General features: G+C 36.8%; 5 protein-coding genes and 1 pseudogene across 5 annotated transcripts; 1 reads left to right on the forward strand and 5 right to left on the reverse strand.

Moving 5' to 3' along the window:
- Positions 1-87: 87 nt before the first annotated feature.
- On the forward strand, positions 88-3,262 carry LOC137712786 (rhodanese-like domain-containing protein 8, chloroplastic). Its single transcript, XM_068451948.2, has 7 exons — positions 88-519; positions 782-931; positions 1,012-1,174; positions 1,503-1,594; positions 1,956-2,059; positions 2,226-2,498; positions 2,618-3,262. Exons 1-7 carry the CDS (start codon positions 88-90, stop codon positions 2,769-2,771), a joined length of 1,368 nt encoding a protein of 455 aa, XP_068308049.2. The 3' UTR covers positions 2,772-3,262.
- Positions 3,257-5,030, reverse strand: LOC137712785 (uncharacterized). Its single transcript, XM_068451947.2, has 2 exons — positions 4,474-5,030; positions 3,257-3,498 (listed from the first exon to the last, which is right to left on the reverse strand). Exon 1 carries the CDS (start codon positions 4,912-4,914, stop codon positions 4,534-4,536), a length of 381 nt encoding a protein of 126 aa, XP_068308048.1. The 5' UTR covers positions 4,915-5,030; the 3' UTR covers positions 3,257-3,498; positions 4,474-4,533.
- A 269-nt stretch (positions 5,031-5,299) lies between these two features.
- LOC137712445 (uncharacterized protein At4g15970 pseudogene) lies at positions 5,300-6,318 on the reverse strand (annotated as a pseudogene).
- A 1,942-nt stretch (positions 6,319-8,260) lies between these two features.
- Positions 8,261-10,426, reverse strand: LOC137711940 (uncharacterized protein At4g15970-like). The gene is made up of 5 exons (XM_068451093.2): positions 10,130-10,426; positions 9,605-9,979; positions 9,011-9,494; positions 8,734-8,830; positions 8,261-8,615 (listed from the first exon to the last, which is right to left on the reverse strand). Exons 1-3 carry the CDS (start codon positions 10,319-10,321, stop codon positions 9,231-9,233), a joined length of 831 nt encoding a protein of 276 aa, XP_068307194.2. The 5' UTR covers positions 10,322-10,426; the 3' UTR covers positions 8,261-8,615; positions 8,734-8,830; positions 9,011-9,230.
- Positions 10,427-11,184: 758 nt separating this feature from the next.
- Positions 11,185-14,249, reverse strand: LOC137713580 (uncharacterized protein At4g15970). The gene is made up of 5 exons (XM_068452895.2): positions 13,727-14,249; positions 12,549-12,914; positions 11,954-12,435; positions 11,480-11,585; positions 11,185-11,277 (listed from the first exon to the last, which is right to left on the reverse strand). Exons 1-4 carry the CDS (start codon positions 14,036-14,038, stop codon positions 11,552-11,554), a joined length of 1,194 nt encoding a protein of 397 aa, XP_068308996.2. The 5' UTR covers positions 14,039-14,249; the 3' UTR covers positions 11,185-11,277; positions 11,480-11,551.
- Positions 14,250-19,050: 4,801 nt separating this feature from the next.
- LOC137713669 (sucrose synthase 6-like) lies at positions 19,051-23,306 on the reverse strand. The gene is made up of 13 exons (XM_068452998.2): positions 23,077-23,306; positions 22,674-22,961; positions 22,377-22,578; positions 22,148-22,266; positions 21,738-22,050; positions 21,450-21,623; positions 21,190-21,306; positions 20,922-21,088; positions 20,605-20,829; positions 19,945-20,511; positions 19,601-19,739; positions 19,374-19,525; positions 19,051-19,281 (listed from the first exon to the last, which is right to left on the reverse strand). Exons 1-13 carry the CDS (start codon positions 23,178-23,180, stop codon positions 19,149-19,151), a joined length of 2,700 nt encoding a protein of 899 aa, XP_068309099.2. The 5' UTR covers positions 23,181-23,306; the 3' UTR covers positions 19,051-19,148.
- Between the last annotated feature and the right edge of the window lie 1,225 nt (positions 23,307-24,531).

Here is a 24,531-nt window from a genome sequence, read left to right on the forward strand (position 1 = left end):
ACCGAGTCTCCGGTCTCTCCACCCATCAACACAGCACAGTACTCACTCACTACTCACAGACTGAACAGATAAGAGGAGAGAGAAAAGATGAGAGGGAGTTTTCCGGCGCCGGCGGTTATATCCGGTGCGGTGAGCTTCACAATTACTCAAATTGCTTTGGTGGGCAGAAGAAAGAAAGATTCGTTCGAATTCCCAGTCTGCTCCTCCTCCCAAACAGCTCGCTTTTCCTTCTCAATTCACGACGAGCATAACCAGCAGAGGCAAAGACAGAGGCGAAGACAATGCCTTTGGTTACCAGAGAGAAGAAAATGGAAAGGAGGACGTCGTGCGGGCATTGGCTTGCAATGCAAGTGCAGCTACGAAAGCAGAGGAGAGGATAACGAATTGGTGGTGGTGAATTTCTACCATTTCGTGATGATCAAAGACGCAGAGGCGGAGGTGGCCAAGCATCTCTCTTTCGTAGAGGACCTCGACATACGAGGACGGATATATCTGAATGAACAAGGGATAAATGCACAGGTACTTATTGCTTTCTTTTTTTAATGTGTGTTTATGAAATCAATGGAATGAACGAATGAATGCTTATATAATGTTATAACCTCTCTTTTTATAGCATATTGCTTTCTTTTGTAATGTGTACGAGCAGAAATTCTCTGTGGACGACGTTCGGTCCATAGCCGGATTGTATGTATAACTGAACTGAATTCATGAACCATACATATTACTGCAAGACAAAACAATAAGAAGTGTGTTTGATATCCTGTGTTGTGCGTATGTACAGTACAGTGGGCCGTTGAGAGATGCACTTGCATATGTCGAATGGTTAAGGGGGGACGAGAGATTTTCTGGCATCCTAGTGCAGATTTCTGCAGCAACAAATGGGCACGCCTTTCCAAAACTCAAGTTGCGGTATAAGCCCTCACTGGTTCAGGCAAGCACCAAAAGCCAACTTCTTCTTTTTCTTCTACTCCTTGTAGCTAATGTCATAACACATATCTCCCCCGCTTGCAGTTAGAAGGGGGCATTTCCCATCTTCCTTTGCTGGACCCTTCAATGCGAGCAACGCCTCTATCGCCATCTGAATGGAGAAAGAGATTGGAATCATTGAATACAACTAGTGATGCATCAAATGACAATCTTAAAAGAAACCAGATTTTATTGGATGTGAGAAATGGTATTTTACTTCCCAGCCTTATAATTTCAAATGATTTTTCCTCTTATCGTTAATCCGGCGATTCCCTTCAATTGTGTATTGATGGTTTGATAATTTGAGTGTATCATACAGATTTGCTCATACTGTACATTGAACGGTTTTGATAGCTAGATATGTTTAACAGTGTTGTTTCTTCTTTTGTGTTTGACATGTTGGCCTTGGTCATGTTTCTAATGTACAATTGTGCATGCAGTTATTGTTATTTCTGTAGCCTCTACGTCAGTCATATTAATCGTGTTCATAATTTCAGCCACAGAAGTTTGAAGATTTTGTCACTGCTTGTAATCAGGTTATGAGTGGGATGTTGGTCATTTTGAAGGGGCTCGGCGACCTGATGTGGACTGCTTTAGGAGCACTTCGTTTGGGTTATCGCAACCAGAGGTACGTGACTTTTAGTTCAATGACATGTTAACATGAACTAGTGTTGTTTGGGCAAAATAAAAAAGCTGTGAAGAAGTCCCATAGCCGTAAGGATATTGATGTGTAATGGTTTGAAATGAAGTTCTGCTGTGAAGGTTTTTTCCTAGCTATGGAGATTAAGATCAGGCACATTAGCAATTAGGAGGTTCCCTTAGATTGTGGTCAAGCCGCACTTCTGTGGTATTATATAGTGAAGGTCGCAGCCTATACTTTTTGAGATACGAGAATTTAGGCAATAATATGTTCTGAAGGCAGTAGAAACTTCATTTTCTAGTGACGGATGTGAACATACTACTTTCTGTCTCTGTTCATGCTTATTCAGGTCATTGCCGCAGATCCGTTAGAAAATGTTGACAAAGAAAAGACAGATATATTGATGTATTGCACTGGAGGTATCCGTTGTGATGTATATTCCACAATCCTAAGGTAACCCTCCATCTGTTGCGACGTATATTGATGATTGTATTGCATTATTAATGGGAAAATCTGTGATGGAACGGATTGTGTTGTGATGTTGGAAGCAATTCTTTATCTTTCTTCTCTCGCCCTTCTTATTTTGGTCATTAAGTTGTAATTTAATTTCATCTGCCAGAGAACAGGGCTTTCAAAATCTATACACATTAAAGGGAGGTGTTTCTCATTATCTGGAGAATGAAGGTCCTGTCCAGTGGATTGGTAATTTGTTCGTATTTGACTCTCGTCTCTCTCTCCCACCGCCTGCCTACAATCCTGAAACCACGACTAAAGCAAGCACGCATGTAGATTCAGAGAATAATACGTTTGCTAGATGCTATATATGTAGTTCACAAGTCTGTGAGTTAAGGCATAGAAACTGTGCAAATCTCGACTGCAATCTGCTGTATCTGTAAGTTCCTTTTGTTACCTATTCCCTCTCCATCCATCCCTCCCTCCCTCCTACAACTTGAAGCGTCACTGCCTAAGTATCATTTTACCATCTGAATTATGTAAGGATTTCTATTTCAGATGCTGTATGAACTGTGTGAAGGATTTAAGAGGATGCTGCTGTTCCAACTGCACAACTGCTGCTCGACTTAGACCTGTTCTTCCAGGGTTCCAGAGATACAAGAAGTGGCACACGTATCGAGATTCGATACCACACAGCCGGTTGACGGCTTGATCAGACTCGTAAATCCTCGGGACGGTTCGTCACTTTATCTAAACCAAAGCAACTGTTGGGCATCATGCTCGTCTTCCTGTTGGCTGTTGGATTGTTGCAATGCATGGTGGAGCGGGACGAATTTCCCTTTTCTTTTCTAACAATGGAAAAGGCATGTTTGGTGTCAGTGGTCATCGAAAGTTAGCTTGCAGCCTTCGGTCTCCGGAATCTACATCGGCCTAACTCTTCTGCTACAGGAAAAAACAGCAGCAGCAAATGTAGCAGAAACGAGGAACTGAATCATCTAGCCACAACAATAATTCGAAGCTAGTTGGTCGCATATTTGTAATTTTTTTGTTCCCTAAATATTGTCATGTCAACACTGGAGCGCAACATTATCTCATACACGAGACATATTTACATGTCCAGATGCCCAAGATCTGCCATGAATGGCTCATTGTTAATGTTCAACTGTTTATTTGAATGTAAATTATGACAGTGAAAAGTAAAAACACGCGATCAGATACGGGTACATAAAATAGAGCACAAATGCTCGGTTCCTGTTTTACAAACTGGATGCAGCTTATCCTGCTAATAAAACATAGGGCCCTAAAACATACTAAAGGGTAACAATAAGCATAGAGCAATATATGAATTAAAACTTCAGTATACAGAACAAAGTGAGTTTAATCAATGACAGTCTCTAATCAAAGGCTCGTGCAAATGCAACAACTCCACCGTGCCGTTCCTGCCATGAATTAAACAAAATATGTTAGACTGGCTGATAACAATGACAGAAAAAATTTGCAGCTTAGCATATTATACCGTAAGGAAACAATTTATACGTGCTCACGCATGCCATGCCACACTCATCCGGAAGGCAACAAAGAGAGGGTTCGAGTCACACAAAAACTTGCAACACGAACAAAAGCAAACAATGCACCATAAAGCAGTAGAACGAAAATCAGGCCACTTCACCTGGCTAGTAAGCTGCATAGCATTTGATCGAATGAATAGGATGCAAGATGATCATGATGTAGGATAACTCCTAAAACAGGTCAGGTAACATATAGACCTTTACGACAAGCCTAGCAGTGCAACTCTTAACTCTTAATCAGGTTCTGCTCATACTAGATGCTAAACTTTTATATCATACTGTGTGTAGAAAATAGAAAAGAGTTGTGGTGGGGCGTGATTGATAATGATTCTAAAGCCGTAACAACAAAGCAAAAGGGTCAATAGATGAGACCTCTGAGCAGAAAAAAATAGACGGAGGAAATGACAAAATTATAGGCCTCACAATGTGTTCGTAACTGTGAACACACATTCATATCATGGCAACTCTATTATACAAAAAAGATACCAGACATGGTATTCAAGTCATGAACACCAAACAGAAAAATGGTTATTTATTCAAGTGCCAAATCTGCACAACTCAGAAGGGGGCTCTGTAGAAACTTCATGATGCAATCGGAATAGTTTGTTTCAGTGTACACAATCGTAATCGTAATAACTAGTATCGTGACAACTAATATCATGATAAGAAAGTGATTATTCAATTCAAATTCAAAGTAATTGAAGTGACACACAACAACTTCGGAACAAAACGGCTGCACATTACGATTTAGTGTTACAATAATTCAAGTGACACCCAACAAATTAAGAACAACAAAGAAACACATTACGATTAATTTGTACAGAGAAAAAGAAGAAGGGGACGGACCTGAAAGATTGAAGAAGAACAAGGAAGAGGAATCGGACAGGTGTAAAATAGAACTGATAGTTATTTACAGTAGCGGTCGGCTTTCTTCTTGACGCGGTCGTCAAGAACGTCCTCGACGGACTTCCGTTCAACGGATTTGGGATCGTATCCGAACTTCTTGGCCTCAACCGGGAACAGCTGCTCATACTTCATCCGCTTCGCTGCGTCGATGGTGTACGTCTCTGTTCCTCCTCCAGTTCCTTCTACTACTGCTGCTGCTGCTTCGGCGCTTCCGTCCTCAGCCACCACTTGGGGATCGTCGTTAGGGTTCATATGCTGCTCCTGAAGCTGCTGTTTCTTCTTTTTCTTCTTCTTCTTGTCGATGGCTTTGCTGCGAGTGGCGAGAGTTCCGTCTTTGAAGGTCAATCTGCCTCCTTTCGCTCTCTCGAATGGATCCGACATATTCCCCCTAACCCTTGTAAATTTTGATTTCGATTCTGTTTTCCCCAACTCTTTCTCTCTCAAAACTCTCCGGAAACGCAATCCCCAATCAAAAATTCCACCACCGCCTTCTCCTCCTGTAAATATAGTATAGCCTTTATTTTTAAAGTCGCACTAGGTCAGGCCCAAACAAAATACAACCCAGGCGGCCCATCACAAACCCAACGGATCAGATACAGCCACTCCGGTTTTGTATGACATATGCATCGGTCCAACTTGTCCTAAGAACCAAAGTTTAAGGAAAGGATGCCCAAAACCATCCCTACACATGCTATTTTTACAATGTTAGGATCTTGAGCACTAATATTTTCAGCGCAATTTAAGTTACACATTTGAATAAGAATCATTAAATTCTGTTAATTAAAGAGGAACGAAACAAAAAGTTGCATGCTTAAAAATGAAATAAAAAAGTCATAAGTGATCAATAAAATATACCTGAGATTGTCTGGAACGGTCCATGGAGCATGTGCTATACCATTTAGGTTATGAGGCGATGACATGTATTTTCTCCAAACTTGCAGCAAAATTTTATGATCATTGACTTTGTTTTCGAGACCAATACAACAATCAGCATGCATCGTGCAAACTTGATTAAAACCCTTCTGGTTGACAGAAGCCACCAAAGTATAGTGTATCAGAAACCCTCATTTTCAATCCAATCTGAGCAACTAAGAGATCAGATTTATCTCATTAAGTACATCTTGTTTGCGGTTTTTTTGGATACGTATTTCTGGAGACCAAAACTTATAGAGTAGGACAGTTCGATCATTGGATTTTACATAGAAAAGTCCCGTGTTGCGAAAAATATTTACAGCGTAAGGATCACCTATGAAGAAATCACATGAAAATTGAATATCTACATTTGGAAAGAATTGTAAAAATGCATCTCAATCCACATTATATCATTATCCTGTGCATTCCGATATGCAATGCATGCAGCAAAATCTAACAACAATTAAAACAAATCACCATACTAGCTTTTTTCAATTTTCGAATTTTAATTTGGAAAAGTAAACAAAAATTGGAAGGAAAATTACGTACCGTAAAGACAAGCTGTAGCCTTTCTCGAGAATAAAAGATAAAAACTGGATTTTTCTCCGAGTTATCTGTAAGTAGTTGGAAGACATAAAAACTGCCTCGCGAGTAAAGTTGGCACCTTGAGTGTTGAGTCGGTAATTATGAGGGTGCGACGCTAGGCAAGCATATGCTTTTTCGTCCATGCAGATGACTACCAAATGCTTAAGCAATAAGCATCCATTTCGTGTTACTTACGATCTCAAAACTCTCCAGAAACAGATCAAATATTGAATTGGGTTCTGCCCATGCATCATTCAACGTAGTTATTATACCCGTTTTGTTCTTCATGCATGTATTTCAGAGCTTTATCCAATGGATCCATATCCTCTAGCTGGTTGGCCTGCATGCACCGATAACCATGCATGCATGTGTGTTATGTACCCACGTACTTACGTACTAACGTAACTAATTTGTTTGTGGAGTACAGAGTAAAAGGGATGAATCAGTGAGAGATAACTAAATAGTAATTAATTAAGCGGACTACTGTACTCACCTGCTGGGAGGAAGTTGTGGGTCTGCAGGACGGGAGGTGTGGTGCCACTGCCAAGGCATCATAACGAACGATATCCCGGAGGATACACACAATTGTAGACAGTAAAGCAACCGGCGACAGCTGCGAAATGTAACCAAGACTGAAGCAACGAGTTTTGGTTTTAGCGGGTTGCGTTGAAAGTGCGAGATTTAATATGTAGACAATTGCGGCATTAATTGATTCCCGATAGGAACTCTAACTTGTACATTTCAGGTTGCTGGTTCGAAGTCGAAGTAGGCATTACGCAAGTCCCATTTTGATAGTGTCAATTTGTTTTTACTTTTTAGTTTCGTTTCACTGTTGATGTTTATATATGAGAAAGAAAAAAGGATTAATGAAAACAAAATTTTGAAAGTGAAAACAAGTGGCGGATTCAGAAAAAATTATTCAAAGGGTCACGTGTAAAAGTCCACAAACATTTATTAGACATATAATAACCTTAAAATTTAAATCATAGTTCCATCATTTATAACTTATAAAACGAATAACAATACAAGCTACAATTGTCCACGACGCGGTTTCATATTTTGAAAACACCATATAGCTTCATTATCAATGGAAGACAGAACATTGCTCTCAATATAAATCACCATACTATCACTCAACCATTGATCTCTCATTCGATTGCACAATGGACTTTCCACAATATTCATAGTAGAAAAGGCTCCCTCCATTGAAACAATAGCAATCAGTAGAACCAAAGAAATTTAAATCTAATTATTGATCATAAAAGAACTTTAAATCCAATTGTTCGGTTACGGAATGGACTTTTCACAATATTCAAATCTAATTATTCATAAAAGAAATTTAATTTGAATTAGCTATGAAAAACTTACTTTGAAATTTGAAAGATGAATTTTAGGTGGTTGTCGAAATGATCGCTGGAGTGGGATGGTAGGAGTTTGGGCGTTAGGAATTGAGTTTGGTGGGATGGAAATTGAGAATTGGAATTGAAAATTTGGAAGTGAGTTTGGGGACTAGGGTTTGCTGCTAGCTGCAGCCTGCAAGTGCGAATCTTCTCTTTTTAAAAATTATAGTGCATCATTTTGGTCAGGTAATATTTTAAAAAGAAATAATAAGAAGAGCAACTCTTCTTTGAGTTATTTTATCAAACTTTTGGAGGACATGTATGAAGGCCAACTCCAACCTTCAAATGGACAATACCCAAGTTATCCATGAATTTTCACCTAAGTTTGGAGCGTCGACTAACCCTCCAAACCTCCTAGTGTGTTCTCCTTTGAAAACAACTTTATATTTTTTCAAATGAAGTCATCACCTCCAAAATGATATTTTTTGTAACTTTTCTATTTTCGTAATCTTATTGCCAAGAACCTTTGCAATTTTTCTATTGCCAATGCATAGAGTCGATGCTTCCAATCATGGTAGAAAAACCCTACCTTCACCAAGCCTTCGGAGGTCCATTATCATGGGTCGGCGGAGTTACTCCTTTCTAGTATTAGTATAGATATTCGATTGCTTGACAGAAAGCCATCAACGACTCTAGGACAATGGCTTTTTCCATTCTTGTGATCTCATCCGTTTAAGATTTGTAATAGTACAACTCCACCTGTTTAAGGATTGCTCTTAGTAAAGTGTGAGGAAAAAAGTTGTGTGAAAGTCAAATATCGCAACGGTGTTACTAATCTAATTAATTTAGTAACCTTAACTACGCTTCTGCACATGTTAGCGGATGAGATATGTGAATAAATAGAATTGAAATTTTAGATTACGTATCTATCCATTCTGATTTGTACATTTCAAAGTTGCTTACTATTTGGAGTTGAAATAGACATTACGCAAAGGTGTTTGTGTATCTTACATAATACATACAAATTACACATTATAAATCTCACACTTATGGCTTTTCGTTTATTCCCGTTGTCATAATTCATAAATGGAGGGCATATTCATTTTCACTAATTCACTTCTGATACCATTGCAAAACAAAAACAGCTGCAAAATAAATTTTGTAATAATCATGAGCAAGATGACATATATTTGATCGCCAAGGAGCAATTTCCATTGTTGAACTTAACCCTCTTTTTTCTTCTACCTGAAGTAACAATATACATGATAAAGTAGAACTATACACGTCAGATTCATGTATGCATCCATGGTTCTCAAATTAAGTTTCAAAGATATTTGATAACGTAACATTGTATAAGATTTACCTGTAAGTAAATGTTTCGAAAGCTCCACAGATTGGAATAATCTTATTATAGTTTCACCCTTCTCCGTTTATTATGCTTCCAGCGTTCGAAGGAAGTGCTTCAAGTCAATTAGATAGTCAAAGGGTCAATATATATGTATATATATATATGTAAAGCAACAGTCCGTATAATTAAGTTCCAAATGAAATTAGAAATGGGACTGCAACTTCGAAAGATAAAAATGAAATTAGAAATAGGCTTAACAGAAGAAGATTCATAACTGATGGATAAAATATACCTGCAATATTTTTGTGGGACGGTCCATAAAGCTTGTGATGTGCCAGTGACGTTACGAGGCGACGACATATATTTTTTCCAAACTTGCAGCAAAGCTTTAAGGTCGTTGACTTTGTTTTCAAGACCAATACAACAATTAGCATGCATTGTGCAAACTTGGTTAACATCCTTACTTGGATCACAGAATCCACTAAAGTATTTTGTATCCAAGAATCTCACTTTCAATCCAATCGCGCAATGAAAGGATCAAACTTTATCCTATTAAGAACATCTTGCTCATTCGTCTTTGGATACGTGTTTTTGGAGAGATACCAAAATTTGTAAAACCCAATAGTCCGATCATTGGATTTTACATTGACAAATCCACAGTTTGGAGGATTTTTAAAACTATAAGAATCTCCTAGAAATTTATCTGTTGCAATTTGAAAATCTGCATCTGGATAGAAGTATGGGAATGGATCTCGAAGCCACATTATATCGGTATCCTGTTCATCAATTTCACTAAGTAGTTCATACATGGAAAAGGAAGGAAGGAAAAATTGGAAGAATTTAAGGACTAAGAAAGGAGAGTGACATGTGTATTTAATATACATACCGTAAAGACAAAGTTGTAGCCTTTATCGAGAATGGAAGACAAAATCTGGGTTCTTCTCCACATCATCTGTAAGTAATCGGGAGTCAGATAAAATACCTCGCCGGTAAAGTTGGCACCTTGAGTGTAAAGTAGGTAACAATGAGGGTGTGATGCTAAGCAACGAGAATATGCTGTTTGGTCCACGCAGATGACTAGCAAATGCTTGAGCAGCCATTTCGTGTTACTTCCAATGTTAAAGCTCTCAAGAAAGAGATCAAATATTGAATTGGGTTCTGCCCATGCATCATTTAACGTAGTTATTATAACCGTTTTGTTCTTCATGCATGCATTTTTCAGAACTTTATCTAATGGATCCATATCCTCCAGCTGGTTGCCCTGCATGCACCGATAACCATGCATGCATGTTATATATATGTACTTACATACTTACATGCTAAAATAATTAATATATTTGTGGAGTAGAAAGTGAAAGGGATTAATTAGTGAGACATAACTAATGAATTAAGAAGACTAGAGTGTACTCGCCTGCTGAAGTGGAGGGGTTGTGGTTTTGCAGGAGGGGAGGTGTGGTGCCAATCCATCATAACGAACTCCAGTGGGATACACAAAATTGTAGACAATAAAGCAACCGGCGACGGCTGCTGCCGCCATAAACACCAGTGTCGTCCGTACATTAATCCTCTTCCCAGTAGTATCAAGAATCGCCGAGTTTCTCATTCTTGATGCTTTTTCAACTTACACCCTTTTTCTTCTTGAATATTGGGCTGTAATATGCCAAACTGCGTTAGACTTGGCTATATATAAAGTATTGTACTTAATTTATATGTATAGATCTTAGAGAGATTTTTCTAAATCAAGAAACATGTGTTAGCTTGCTGCGAAAAGCAGGAAAGCAAACCAGAGTAGTAGTCATTACGCACAATTGTATATATTATAGCGTCGAATTCCGGGATTGAATTGGTAGATAATTGCGGCATTGGACTTTCGGATACACACACACACACACACATCACAGAACAACTCTGATTTTTTTTTACATTTCAAGTTGCAGGTTCGAAGTTGAAGTAGGCATTACGCAAGTCCCATTTTGGTAGTGGCAATTTGTTTTTAGGTTTGGTTTTACTGTTTGTGCTTGAGATTATGAGGAGTTTATGAGGAAATTGATGAAAAATGGTGATAAAAAAGAGAGGGAAAGAAATAAAGAATAATAACTGAAAACAACATTTTGAAAGTGATAACTTAAATGGTTTTTGGTTATCAATTTTGTTGGTTTTTATTTTGTGTGTTTTTTATTATAAATTTCTTCTATGTCTTTCCCACCATCATTCATTCATTCTTCTTTGTCCCTCTTATTTTATCTCTATCATTAACACAAAAAGTGAGAACTAAAAAAAAAAAAAAAAAAAAATTAAAAAGAAAAAACTAAATGGTTACCAAATACCTCTGAATTTTTTCTATTCAATTTTTATAATGTTTATGACATGTTTACTTGTGCGGCCTTGGTGCTCATGCATGGCTATGGGAGGAAGGAGTTGCCTATCATTGTGTTTCCATTATATATAGAACTGGAAATCAAAGAGTAGTGCAAACTGAGTAAGTTTCGTATTAATCAATTTTGTATTAAGATGACATGATAATTGATCACCAAGGTGCCATTTCCGTTGTCCTTCTACCTGAAATAACAACATAAAATACAAAACGTCAGATCCATGCTTCTGAAATCAAGTTTCAATTACTACGTCTATTCTATTTGGAACGCGCGTCATAAACAATGCAATATGGTAGAAATGTTTTCCGACTAATCTTGTATATTAGATGTATTCGAGGCCAATTTAATTAAATACATGTGTGTACACATATGCGTATACGATTTACCTGTAACTAAATCTTGCAAAAGCTCTACAGATTGTAAGAATTTTGTGCAATTTCCTTTCCCTTCTCTTCCTGTCACGAGTGCTTTTCAAGGCGTTGGAAGGAAGTGCTTCAAGCCAATAACAAAGTCGAAGGAAAAAGGTTCAATATTAAACGACAAATCGTATACTTCTAAAAGAAACAAACAAAAAATACAACAAACCGCATAGTTCTTGAAGAAAATGTTTAAAGAACAATAAAAAATTATTTTCCCTCAATTTCATCACATCGGATAGGAACCATAAGATGGCCGGGAACCCACTACGATACGACTGCACCAATGCGGAAAAAGATATAGAAAATGTTGGGATAAAAAACTCAACATGACTAGGATTAAACATGAATTTCTTAGAAGTTAAAAAAAGGTGAAAATCAGTTTCCTAAATATAATAAGAAAAGTCACAATTGAATACAATCGATAAAATATAATATGTATACCTGCAATTTTGTGGAACAGTCCATGAAAGCTGTGGTGTGGCAGTTGCATTAGGAGGTAAGGACATGTACTTTCTCCAAACTTGAAGCAAAATTTTAAGATCATTGACTTTGTTTTCGAGGCCAACACAACAATTGGCATGCATTGTGCAAACTTGGTTAAAGTCCTTACTCGCCTGGCAGAAGCCACCAAAGTATAGTGTATCCAAGAACCTCATTTTCAATCCAATTTGGGTGAGGAAGGGATCAAATTTGATCTCATTGAGAACGTCTTGGTCATGCATCTTTGGATACGCCTTTCTTGAGAAGTACCAAAACTTATAAAATTGAATCGTGCGATTGTTTGATTTTACATAAGTAAACCCTCCATTGGGAAAGTTCTTCATGCTATAAGAATCACCGAGGAAGTAATCGCATGCAATTTGAAAATCTGCATCTGGATAGAATCGTGGGAATGGATTCCGTAGCCACATTATATCAGTGTCCTGTGCATCCAATTTTGGAAAGAAAAAAAGTAAGTGAAAATTGGATATATAGATAGGTAAATTGGTAGGTGAGAGACAATGGAAAATTATGAGTATTAGATCAAGGGAGTTACTGTAAAGAGAAAATTGTAGCCTCTGTCGAGAATAGAAGACAAAAATTGGATTCGTCTCCACATCATGTCCAGGTACTTTAAAGACATGAAAGTAGCTTCGCTGGTGAAATTGGCACCTTGAGTGTAGAGTTGGTAGCAATGAGGGTGTGATGCCAAGCAACGCGCATATGCTTTTTTGTCCAAGCATATGACCACCATATGCTTGAGCAGCCATTTTGTGTTACTTCCGATCTCGAAACTCTCTAAAAAGGAATCGAATATTGAATTGGGTTCTGCCCATGCATCATTTAGAGTAGTTACGATAACGGTTTTGTTCTTCATGGATGCATTTCTGAGAACTGTGTCCAATGGATCTTCTACTTTGGTCTGCGTCATCAAGATCAAATCAATTAACTGATCCATGTAATGGCATTGCATAACCACAACGCCAGGCCCTAGGGATTGTTCGATAGGGTTATCCTTACAGAGAAACTCACACATATGAGATCAGTGTGAGGTTGGGTGACGAGATAAAATTATAGAGATTTTCATAAGTATGTGAGAACGGTCGGACATGCCCGGTGGTACAGCAACTTGACCCAAGATTTTTCATTGGGCCCCGACCCTGAGGGGAGTAAAGGGTGCCACACGACAAGGACAACCACTCCGTGTGTAAAAGCATTAACCCTTTTTGAGTCATGTGGCATCAACAATTACAGGATAAAAAAGAAGAGTAGTATATACAAATAGAGCTACTTATAAAATATGAGTAAAATCCGGATTAAAAATTGGCATGGATGTGTTACGTAGAGAGAAAGGTAATGATATTAAAACAAAAAGTCCTTTTTTCTTTCTCTCTCTTGGCAATGAAGGAAGGTTCTGGAACATGTATCGATAAACATAATTATCTGAGTGCCAAATCCTTCATAATTATGTATATATTGATTTCGGATTAGCTAGCTAGCATACAAGAAGAATATATTGTTTTACTTAATTTGCTCCAGAGTCTACATGTAATTACTACCACTTTGATATTTTATGTGTAATTGATCGTTTTTTAGGAAAACTACTATAAAAAAAAAAAAACATGTTGCTGTTGGATTATGCCGGCTTAATTATGACTAAAATAACAAGCCTTGGGATGAACACAAAATAGAACATGCGAGAGAGAGAGAGAGAGAGAGAGAGAGAGTCCTGGCCTGATGAGAAGTTACGGTTCTGGTGGCAGACAAAGCGTAGTCATAAGAGGATCTGAGCAGAAATCCGGAAGTGTAGACAGAATTGTAGAAGCCAAAGCAACACACAGTGGCTGCCGCAAACAGCAACGTCACCTTTAGAAACTTCTTCGCCACCAACGCTCGATTACTGCTACCTGATGATCCGTTTCCACCGTTGGATGATGGTGATGACGACGACGATGATGATGATGATGATGATGATGATGATAGTAATTTCATCATATTCCCGCTAACATAATTTCCAGCTGCTTCATCTACCGATAATTTGCTCATGCTCTCTTCTCTCTCTCTCTCTCTCTCTCTCTCTCTCTCTCTCTCTCTCGCTTTTGGAGTCGGACGGATATAATTTGGCAACCTCCGCCTCTTAATTCCCTGATTTTTTTTGCTGATGTGAGAAGTCAACCTGTATAGTCTGCCTGCCTGGCTAATTGTTTCCTCTTTGATCCTTATTATCCTTCTGTTAATATTTACTTTATTTTTCAACTGTAATATTAGGTTGCCATCCCTCACCACTAGTTTTGTTTGACTAAAGCCTGAATACTTTATTATGATTGAGGTCCCCGGCCCTTTAGGTAAGTTTTGCAATTCTGCCTAATTTTTAGGGTTATTACACACTCATTCATTAATCAGTTTCCCCTTTTTTAGGAATTTATTTAGTAAAATTATTTCATAATTTCAATTTTAAAACATTTCTAAATTACAAGATGTAACCATTTTTACATTGCCCTTTTTTTTTTTTATAAAAAAACTTTCTCATTTAGCAAAATGTATTTATTGAAGAACTTCGTGGAAATTATAAGTGAAAACATAAGAACAAAATTTGTACCCCAAAAGTACCAAAACGTACCCTAATGAATTTCGTGGACATTATGGGTGAAAATATAAGAAAAAAATATGTACTCTAAAAGCAGCAAAATGTACCCATTGATTGAAGCTTTTTTCTTATCTAATTCTAAACATAAGATATAGATCAACTAAATGTGTATACCAAAAAAAAAAAAAGTACCTACCGCAGCTATTGCATCAAACAATCCAAGTGCAAACAGAGGACAAGTTCATCGTTCTAAATATTTTGTGTAAAAACATATAGATAGAAAGTATCCAGCACAAAATTGTGATGAGCACTACAATCAGGAACAACATCGCAAAAATAAACTAACGGGTACAAATGAAACCAAAACAAAAACCAAGAACAAACACTTAATCATAAAATTGGATGGAAAAGGGATTATCTCCGGATTTCTTCCTCTTAATCCACCAAATCAGCGGATCCGTACCATTAAAATTTGATCCAACAGTTGAAGTTATTATAACTTTTAAAGTGGACTTCTTTTTGTAGCCGTTGGATCAAATTTCAATGACACATATCCACTGATTTGGTGGATTAGGATCCCTTTCCAAATTGGATATGTATCTGCAATTAATAATGTTCGCCCTTGGATATATACAATAAAGTAATAATGTTCACCCTTGGAACAATTTACATATATAGTTGGGAACTTTAACGAAATACATCTGGTACTGTTCACTTTAACGAAAAACCATATTTTTACACTAAAAAGTCAATCCTTGTACTATTCACTTTACCCTTTATTTTGTCTTTATTGTTAAAACTCAAAGTTTTCAAGCCCTTATCATTAGTTTTCCTTATCTGGTTCTAATTACTAGAGCGCGTGCAGAAAACATTTTTTGAATCACAGTGTGTTACGCACGACTTACATGTTTTAAATATATTTATATGTGTAAATTGACAAAAAAAAAAAACAAATATTTGAAGTAAATGAATAATTTTAGATCATACTAGAAGAAACCCCTCATAAACCAATTAAAGTAGCTGAATTCACAAAATAAAATCAGTTTATATAGAATTTACATTAAGAATAAAGAAAATAATATTTAATAAACAATTGATTGAATCACATTATTGCTAGCACATTGTGAGGCTAAGCTCTTTATTGTATATAATATCATTTGTTAAAAAAAACAATCATTTGACAATTAATTTAATCACATTAATATTGGCATGCAAAATATTTTTTTTATAAAGAAAATAATATTTAATAAACAACTGATTGAATTACATTATTGCTAGCCTATTATGAGGCTAAGTCCACCTTATTTCCCTTGTTGTAGATAATATCGTTTGTTAAAAAAAAAACAACAATCATTTGACAACTTATTTAATCACATTATTATCCGCGTCCGAAAAACATTTTTTTATAATCGGCATTACACGCCTTTTCAAATGTTTTAAACACAACATTCATGATTTTTCTTATTTTTTATTATATTTTTCTTTCCCCTTCACATGGGCACCATCAACTTTCAGAGAAATTTTTCCAAGTGCCGGGAACACCATGACACATGGTGTTCCCTCACACATTAGGATTTAGTTTTATTTATTTATTGAAATATAAAATTGAAGGATATCCAAGATGTCAAATCCTAATGTGTGAGGGAACGGCACTTGGAAAAATTTCTCCAACTTTCACTCATTCTTCCATTTTTTTATTCCTTTCTCTCTTCCCACTTAAATTTATATTATATTTTATAATGATCAAATTACCAAATTATTCATGTATTATTTGATATATTATATTGAACTGCTTTTGAATTTTTTTGATTAAGGGGCAATTTTTTCCTATTATTTTCTGTCAAAGACGTGACCCAAAGCGGGGCTCTGGCTTTTATCTATTGTAGATATAGATTATCGATTATACATAATTATAATTTTGACCACTATATCGTTGCAGATAGCGGACAGACAATGACGCCAGGCGTGGGGACGGCGGCTCTCCTCTTCCAAAATTTAATATCATGTCATGTCTAATAAACGTACGTTCTTTCACAAAATTAATCAATTAAACAATTTCAAAAAGAACTTGTTATTTAGAAGAAATTTTTTATTGTGATCAGAATATATGTGGTATAGCATATGTTCTAATATAAGTGATGAGAAAATTTATTTTTTTAAGTTATTAACTTTTTAACACATATATCATATTATTTGTACATTGACACGTGATGGATCACTCTATGTTTCGATCACACTTAAAAATCTTTTGTTATTTAGGGGAATGGAGTTAAGGAAAAAAGTCATCTCCAGATCTCTTCCACCAAAGTCACCGGATCAAGTGATCCAGACCTTTCAAATTTCATTTATTGGCCAAAAATTATTACATATTTTAAGGAATCAAAACAAATGGATCATTGGATGAAATTTGAAATGCTCAAATCACTTAATTCAATAACCTTAGTAGAAGAGATCAGTCTGGATTTAATATTTCTTTGCCAAGTCGCAAGTCAAAAGATACCCACACAAAACACGTGTGTTGTTTTGGTGATGGGTGTTGGTAACTAGTCTAACATGATTCACAAGAGTCTTCAATTTAGAATTGGAGTCCTGAAGATTTCGCGTTTTTGTGTTCATCATTTTATTTTTATTTTTTACAACCGATGATTTTGTAAGAGTCAAATTTTGATTCAGATGAGAAAGTATATTATTCTAGTCAATTTATTTAAATTCAGATCTACAAACTTGTGTTGATTACGTACAAATAATTACATAACAATTTGTCACAATTTTTTAAAATATTTCAAACAAATACTTAATGTTTTGAGAATTGAGAATTGCGCATTTGTTAAGTCACTAGAACTAGGTTGTGCAAATGGTTGGTACGAATGGATCAATAAGCTTATGTTTGGCTTTTTATGTTCACTTGACTTACTTGTAGCTTTTTTTTCAGTTTTATTTCTAGTAGCGTTTTTTATTTATTTATTTATTTATTTTTTTTTTTTTTATATCAATGAAGCTTATGTTTGAGAAAAAAATAAAATAAAATAAAGAAGAGGTAGTGGCAATGCAAATGCATGTGCAGTATATTAAGGTGCAAATGCAAATGCACGTGCACTGGCATGGTCATCGTTTATCACTTCCAAAGCGTAATTTGCCACGTTATAAAACAAAGTCGTCCACCGTGGCCGAGGGTGGCACTACCAGCTGGTGTCTGCCACTGCCAGCACAGTAGCACCCACTAGTCATCTTTCTCTTGGATTTCACTCTTCACAAATATGATTGTAAATTGAATTTTCATGTATGTATAAATTGGAAAAATTAAGAACATTGCTGGACGATTTCACAAGTTGATGAGGAGGCCCTTAAGAGCAACTCCACCTTTAAATTGAACTTTCATGAGAGATGGTGTTTTTCCAACAAGTAAAGGATGCGTTGAGTTTTTTCCAATGACCTTGAAGACTTTGACTACTTCTGGTGTCTTTTCCATGTACATCGCAAAACGCTTTCGTAATTTTACTCCACATTTCTCGCTTATCCATCTCATTATCCGTAATTGGGTCATGAGTAGTGTGAACCCAACATTCACACAACGTAACATCTTCAATGAGCTTCCACAAAGTCATTTTTTTCTCTCAAAGTGTAGAAAATATTGAAATGTGGTGTAAGGTGGAAGATGAGGGTTAAATTTTTTAAAATTTTCAGTATTTTTAACAATTTTTCATAATTTTTAATTAATTTTTTATAAATTTTAAAGTAGTTAATTAATCTAGACCGTTGGATTTGAAAAATATTCAAATCCAATAGCCTATAAGTTGACACATGGCCAACGGTCATAATTATGACCGTTGTGCCTTTTTTTTTCTTTTTTTTTTTAATTTTTGGGAGGAAAAACGTGGACCGTTGATTTGTGATCGGAAGGTCTAGATCAAAATTCAAATTCAAATTCAAATTTTTTTTACCGTTGGAAATCCAACAACTCAGGACGGGCCACATGGCCTCCCATTTCGTTCTCTGGGTGTGCCTACGCATGCAGGCCCCGACTCTAAATCTTGTCAGCGACGCACACCCAATCGTGCATGTTTCCCATGCGCCAGGCACAAAAAAAATTTCAAACTCCCGTCGGCACCACGCTGGCATTAGATGGGCCGTCTCCTTCCTCTATTAATTCTAGGTCGGCTTGTGGCCTGGCTTAGGCTGGGTGCCAGCCTAAAGGGCTGGGGTGGAGCAAATTGAAGGGAACCGGTCCATTTTTTGGCCTGGGTGCCGGCCTAAAAAGCAGTAGTGGAATTGCTCTAAAATCGCTATCAAATTAATAAATGTAATATATATATAATAGAGTAATGCTAGGAAAATTATTTATTAAATCATATTTTGTAAATCATATGATATTATTGTTAATAATTGTATTATTACTTCAAGTATTGATTAACGTGCTTATTTTTATTGATGAAACATCACGTGATTTGTAATGTGTAAAAAGAATACAGAATATTGTAATTGATCCTTATTATTCGATTGGAAGTTGGAGAGAATTTACATGATCATTGTGAGTTGATCTCACTTTAAATTTAATTTTAATTTATACAATTAATTGTACATATTCCTAATCTTGTAATAAAGAATGATGAGAAAACCAAGGATGACGCAGCAGCAATTCCATAGGCATCGTGCTCTACTGCGGCTTCGAGGTTGACCAAGTTCCCTACCTACATCCCTCTCCCTGCCAAATGAATTAATCCATGTATTTATCAATCACAAATTCAGGATTTAATTAAGCAAGCTCCCTACGTTACGTACTAATTATATACGTACCTTGGTGTCAGCTGAGGGACTGCTGAGGTTGCTGCTGCAGGCGGCTGCGGAGATTTGGATACTACCGCCGTTGTTGGTTGGTCGACAGCTGCAGTTACAGCCCTTGGCGCCGGTTGTTCGTATCCATCACTTGGAACAGCTACATTCTTTGCCTGCATTAACACACGACGTGTATTTTACAGCCTGTTTAAGAGTGATTATGGCAGGGTCAGAATCACGAGACGTACCAATTTCCTAAAGAGGAGATTGTAAAACATATGAATGTAGGTTTCCTTGGCTAGCTTTTGGTCATCTCTCAACTGCCTCCAAAATCCATAAGTTGATCCCATGTTCAGCACTTTGTTTGCATATATCTTCCATGTATAGCTGCAAGAAAACCAAAAATTAATAAGATCACGCATACTATAAACATGTCGAAATTTTTATAAAAAAACTCTAGTACTTAATGGACAGAAAGTGTTTTTAAGGTTTAAAACGTAGTCAGAAACACTTTTAGTTATCATAAAACGCTTCAGTTATTCCAAAAACTGTCTCAAATAGGCCTGCAGTCATAGTATTTGTGAGTAATTACCATTCGTTTATACGCTGCAGTCCGGCAGCTGACATCTTCTTCCAGTATTCGCCATCCGTCTTGCATTTCTCAAAGAAGTCAGCAATCTTGTTGCTGGATTCATCACCATTGTTGGGATCAATATGGAACCCTGAGACGCCATCCACAATGATTTCCACAGGGCCGCCTTGGTTGGTTGCAAATGTAGGCAACCCACAGTTCATGGCCTCAATGACTGTGAGACCGAAAGCTTCGTACAGCGCAGGCTGCACGAAAGCTCCCTTTGTATCTGCAATACACCGATACAGCTCCCCATTTCGGTATCTATCAGTCTGAGCCGCTATCCATCTGAACTGACCGCTAAGTTGATATTCTTGCACAAAGGCATGAAGTTTCTTGATTTCAGCAATTTCTTCCCTGTCTTTGGATTTAGATGGATCGAAGAATCCCCCGACAATTACAAGATTGACAGAATTCCTCAGCCTCTTGTTCTTTCCGAACCACTCAACTAGTCCTGTGAGGTTCTTCACCGTGTCCAGCCTTGCCATTGAGAATATGATAGGTTTCTTCTTGTCTGCCAAAAATCCTCTGTTCCAAGCATTTTTATTGTTCAAGAGTTTTCATTAAGAAATTGCCACAACAAAATGTGCAAGAATTTATAAATGTGTAAGAATTAATTACATGTGCTCATCATTTTCCTCTTTCGTGTAGAGTAGTTCTTCGATGGCAGGTTGAAACTTGGTAAATCGTCTTTGTTTCTCGGAGTAGGGAAAGTAGACGGATTGGTCAGCTCCAGGCGCGGCAATGTTGAACTTTGGATCAAACACATCAATGCCTGACACAACTCGATAGAGTCCAGGCATTGTAAATGCTGTATGGCTTTCGTACTGTCCAGGTCGGTCCTTGCTGCAACACGAAAACAACACATTGATCGAATAAGGAGAAGATCATATCAACCTTGTATGTTAATTTTGGTTTTGGCATGAAAGACTACTAACCCTCCAGCAATTTCTTGAAATGTGCTTGTTATGACAAAATCAGCACAATTCATAGAGATTATGTCAGCTGTGAACTGACAAGAGAAGTGGTATTTAGGATCAAATTCCTTCCATTTGGCATCAGAATCTTCGTACTTGGTCTTTTCTAGCGCATGCGCAATCGTTCCCTGCAGAGAGTTAATTACTTGGAACAGGTTAATTAAGTTGAGATTCAAGTTTTTAACCGACATTTATGTATCGAAGGAGGTGGTTACGTGTCGACTTAGACCTGAGTGATTCCAAGTTTAGAAGCAATCAAAGAGGCCACCAAGTTTCCATCACTGTAGTTCCCAATTATGAGGTCCGGTTTGCATTCCATGTGTTGTAAGATCTTTGAAGTTGCATCCTAATAAACAACGATGAGAACAGAATAAATATGTAAATCATCTATTTTTCTTTCCAATAACTCACATAAACTAGTACCGGAGAAATGAGGTCAGAAGAATAAATTGATCATATATATGATAGCTAGAGTGAGAAGATGAATGCCTGTGCAAATGTCTCGAGATAAGGGTAGATATCGAAACGAGAAACCCATTGGCGGAGAACGCCTTTGTCTGTCCTGAATGGAACCCTAAGGATGTGGGAGTGCTTAGTGTCGATGATAGCTTCCAACTCCTGGTTGCACTTTGTTCCTCGAGCGTCTGGTATCAGTCGTGTCACCTGTGTACATGACACATACGTACATACATTGTACATACAAAGTACAAATTAGAATTGCAACGTGTACAGCATTATTCAGTATTCTTTTGTTTATGTACACTTAGTCCAGCTCACCACAAGAATCTGAGGCTTCACAGCAAGGCCTTGTTGTTTAATTCTGAGGAGCAACTCTTCCTCCAAAGCTCTCACTTGATCAAGAATATAAACCACCTGTCCACCCGTGTCAGGCAATCCAAGGACATCCGACTGGCCAAAGTAGCCGTGAGGAGAGAAGATAACGATGTTGGACGTGTTGGGAAGTCTGCTAAACAACGATTCCAACTTCACTGAGTCTGGCGCCTGGAATACTTCTGACAGCAGCCTCATTGTCTCTCCAACTCTTTCTGCTGTATCTCCCCATCCTTTCTCAAAACCCAACACTTTTAACCTGCTCAAGATTGAATACAACATTTGTTCGTATATAACGACCAAGATCTGCAGCATATAACACATACATTCTTTAGTTAAGGTTCATGAGAGATAACCTTTGCTCAAAACTCGGAAATGGTGTGGTTTTTGGAAGTGTGGAGACGAGTACTTCTGCTTGGATCAATGCAGTTTGAAGTTTTGCAACGGTATCTAGACTTTCATTGATCATAAGATTCTGCATATACATATATTGTACTTTAATTAAGAAAAATTAATAGAGAGGCCGCAAAAGATCAAGTAATTAATCAAGTAATCTCAAACAAAATTGACATATACGATTTCAACCTCTCCGTGATAATTAAGCGGTAATAAGTAGTCGAGAAGGGGTTTAGCATAATCGGAGCAGCTGGCATGAGTACTGAGCCTTGATGAGATTAACTTTAAGACGAAGTTAAGTCCATGTCCGATTGAAGAAGGAAGCGTCATTCGAGGAGTAGAGAAGTCGATGGCACCAAAATCTAATTCCAAAGCATTTTCATCGTTCGCCCTGTTGCATGCATGCATCACTCAAATTAATTTGAAATTAGTCATGCATATATATACATATACACGTAGCTACATACGTACGCGTATAAAACGTACCAGCTCTCGTCAAAGATCATTTCCTTGAACTTCAAGTATTCGGTAGCAGAAATGCCATCCACTGCTAGATCATCTGCATTCACCTTAACAAATTCTGAGAAACCGGGATTCGGTCTCACTGCAAAAGCAACATAGGGTGGAACAACAGCTGCCTCCTGAGTGCGACTGAGGATGTAACCAAGTAAACCCTCCAAGACCTTGCTTCTTTCATGCCTATCTTCTATCGATTTTTCCAGCTCCTCCATTATATGCTGCGGCTTCATTAGCCTTTTCCCCGTTCCAACAAAACTTTTTGCATGCATGTTTAAATTTGTTAATTAGTTAAACAAGAACATCAACATTCGAATTTCACAAACATATAGTATATAAAAATATTGTATGGAAAAAAAAATTAAAAAAAAACCTGGCAAAACATTTCTTCATATGAAAGCGACTCGCTCTGAGTGCTTCTGGCATGGTTTCTGCAATCGTATCAGATTTCTTTAAAGGCGGTGAGGTGGAAGCCATTTCAGTCAACTAATTAGAACAATCGATCAACAAGCGATCTTCGAAGTTGGTTTAGTTTTATGAACGTTAGTTTTGTTTATTGGTGAATTTATAGGGAACTTAAAAATGCAGGAAGAGAAGAGTGGTTAGGTTACAGATGGCTGAAATTGCCGTGGGAGGAGAAAGAACATCCTTGATTCTTTTATGCCTTTTGCAGGAAAGGAAAGATGAAAGCAAGAAAGGAATTTTTACACGGGTTGAAGCAAATCTACCAGATTTGGCTTTCATAGTGGTATATATTTGTTTTAAAAGTGGAGGTAAAGAATCTCAAGGAATTCGTACTTGGTCTTTGTAAAAGTGCATTTTTTTTATACTTCTTCCAATCTCAAGTTTACGACCTGTTTCATGTCAAATTGTGCACAAGTTTTTCACCACCACAACACTGAAACACTATCACGAACACATCAATTAGTAACACCACCAATACATACTTATGCTATTACAAATTTATTTATTAATATTATACTTAGATATTTGACATAACAACCATGTCATCTGCAAGATTTATTGGACGGGCCAAAAACTAATAAGCATTTCAATTTGAAGTAGGAAAGAATACAGTCAAATAGCGATCTCAATGAGGGGCTCTATATGAGGCTAGAAAAGTGATGGATATATAATTATATATAGCCCAATTTAGAATTCTTAGGAATCTTTGAGGCTCTAAAAAAATAATTTGTCCCAATAAGGGGCTATATATCTTTTGGGCTATATATTTTATTTTATAGTAATTTGATTACATGGTAAATTTATTTTTGTCTTAACTTTTCTTAACTTGATTTTTTGGAGTGTTATCTTAAATTTTAATTTATAAAAATTTTAACCTAAAAAAATTCAAATTCTGACAAAGTTATATTTCATCGCTTATGTACTTTTGTAGGCTCTCTTATCTCAATCTCATTCGTTGGTATGTTTCTATGAAATCAGACAGGATAAGATTTCATTTTATAACAACCATTCGATTTGTTTATCTTATCTCAATCTTATCTATTGGTTTATTTCTCTGATTGATGCATTCTCCGAAATCAAAGAAGATGTTTATTTCATAAAACCATTGGATTGGATTATCTTAGCACAATTTAGTTATGTTATTTGTTTATATTTTTGGTTTAGGCCTCTAAACTACCAATTAAATTTCATCACTTTTTATGAATTTTTCAATTTGGTGTGGATCCCTGTACTTTTAGGGGGCTAGATGTAGCTTAACTCTTTGCTACCCAATGATTGAAGTTACTAGCCCGCGTGATGAATGTAGTCCCCTTTTTCGATCCATTGAAAATGAATTTTTTTTTCATTAGAGCTACAAATATGG

This window comes from Pyrus communis, chromosome 14 (assembly GCF_041283825.1).
Source record: "Pyrus communis isolate YQ-2024b chromosome 14, ASM4128382v1, whole genome shotgun sequence".
Taxonomy (NCBI): domain Eukaryota; kingdom Viridiplantae; phylum Streptophyta; class Magnoliopsida; order Rosales; family Rosaceae; genus Pyrus; species Pyrus communis.

Excerpts from the sequence above, each read along its gene's own strand:
- LOC137713669 (XM_068452998.2), bottom strand. The coding sequence starts at position 23,180 with ATGGCTTCCACCTCACCGCCTTTAAAGAAATCTGATACGATTGCAGAA. Across the intron at positions 21,307-21,449 it reads ATCTCGAGACATTTGCACAG|GATGCAACTTCAAAGATCTT; the intron begins GCATTCATCTTC and ends GTTGTTTATTAG. Across the intron at positions 19,740-19,944 it reads CTGCAGCGTATAAACGAATG|CTATACATGGAAGATATATG; the intron begins GTAATTACTCAC and ends GTTTTCTTGCAG.
- LOC137711940 (XM_068451093.2), bottom strand. The coding sequence starts at position 10,321 with ATGAGAAACTCGGCGATTCTTGATACTACTGGGAAGAGGATTAATGTA. Across the intron at positions 9,980-10,129 it reads CAACCCCTCCACTTCAGCAG|GGCAACCAGCTGGAGGATAT; the intron begins GCGAGTACACTC and ends CGGTGCATGCAG. Across the intron at positions 9,495-9,604 it reads GCTACAACTTTGTCTTTACG|GATACCGATATAATGTGGCT; the intron begins GTATGTATATTA and ends ATTGATGAACAG.
- LOC137712786 (XM_068451948.2), top strand. The coding sequence starts at position 88 with ATGAGAGGGAGTTTTCCGGCGCCGGCGGTTATATCCGGTGCGGTGAGC. Across the intron at positions 1,175-1,502 it reads TTTATTGGATGTGAGAAATG|GTTATGAGTGGGATGTTGGT; the intron begins GTATTTTACTTC and ends GCTTGTAATCAG. Across the intron at positions 2,499-2,617 it reads GACTGCAATCTGCTGTATCT|ATGCTGTATGAACTGTGTGA; the intron begins GTAAGTTCCTTT and ends TTTCTATTTCAG.
- LOC137713580 (XM_068452895.2), bottom strand. The coding sequence starts at position 14,038 with ATGAGCAAATTATCGGTAGATGAAGCAGCTGGAAATTATGTTAGCGGG. Across the intron at positions 12,436-12,548 it reads GCTACAATTTTCTCTTTACA|GACACTGATATAATGTGGCT; the intron begins GTAACTCCCTTG and ends TTGGATGCACAG. Across the intron at positions 11,586-11,953 it reads ACTGTTCCACAAAATTGCAG|CACTTCCTTCCAACGCCTTG; the intron begins GTATACATATTA and ends ATTGGCTTGAAG.
- LOC137712785 (XM_068451947.2), bottom strand. The coding sequence starts at position 4,914 with ATGTCGGATCCATTCGAGAGAGCGAAAGGAGGCAGATTGACCTTCAAA.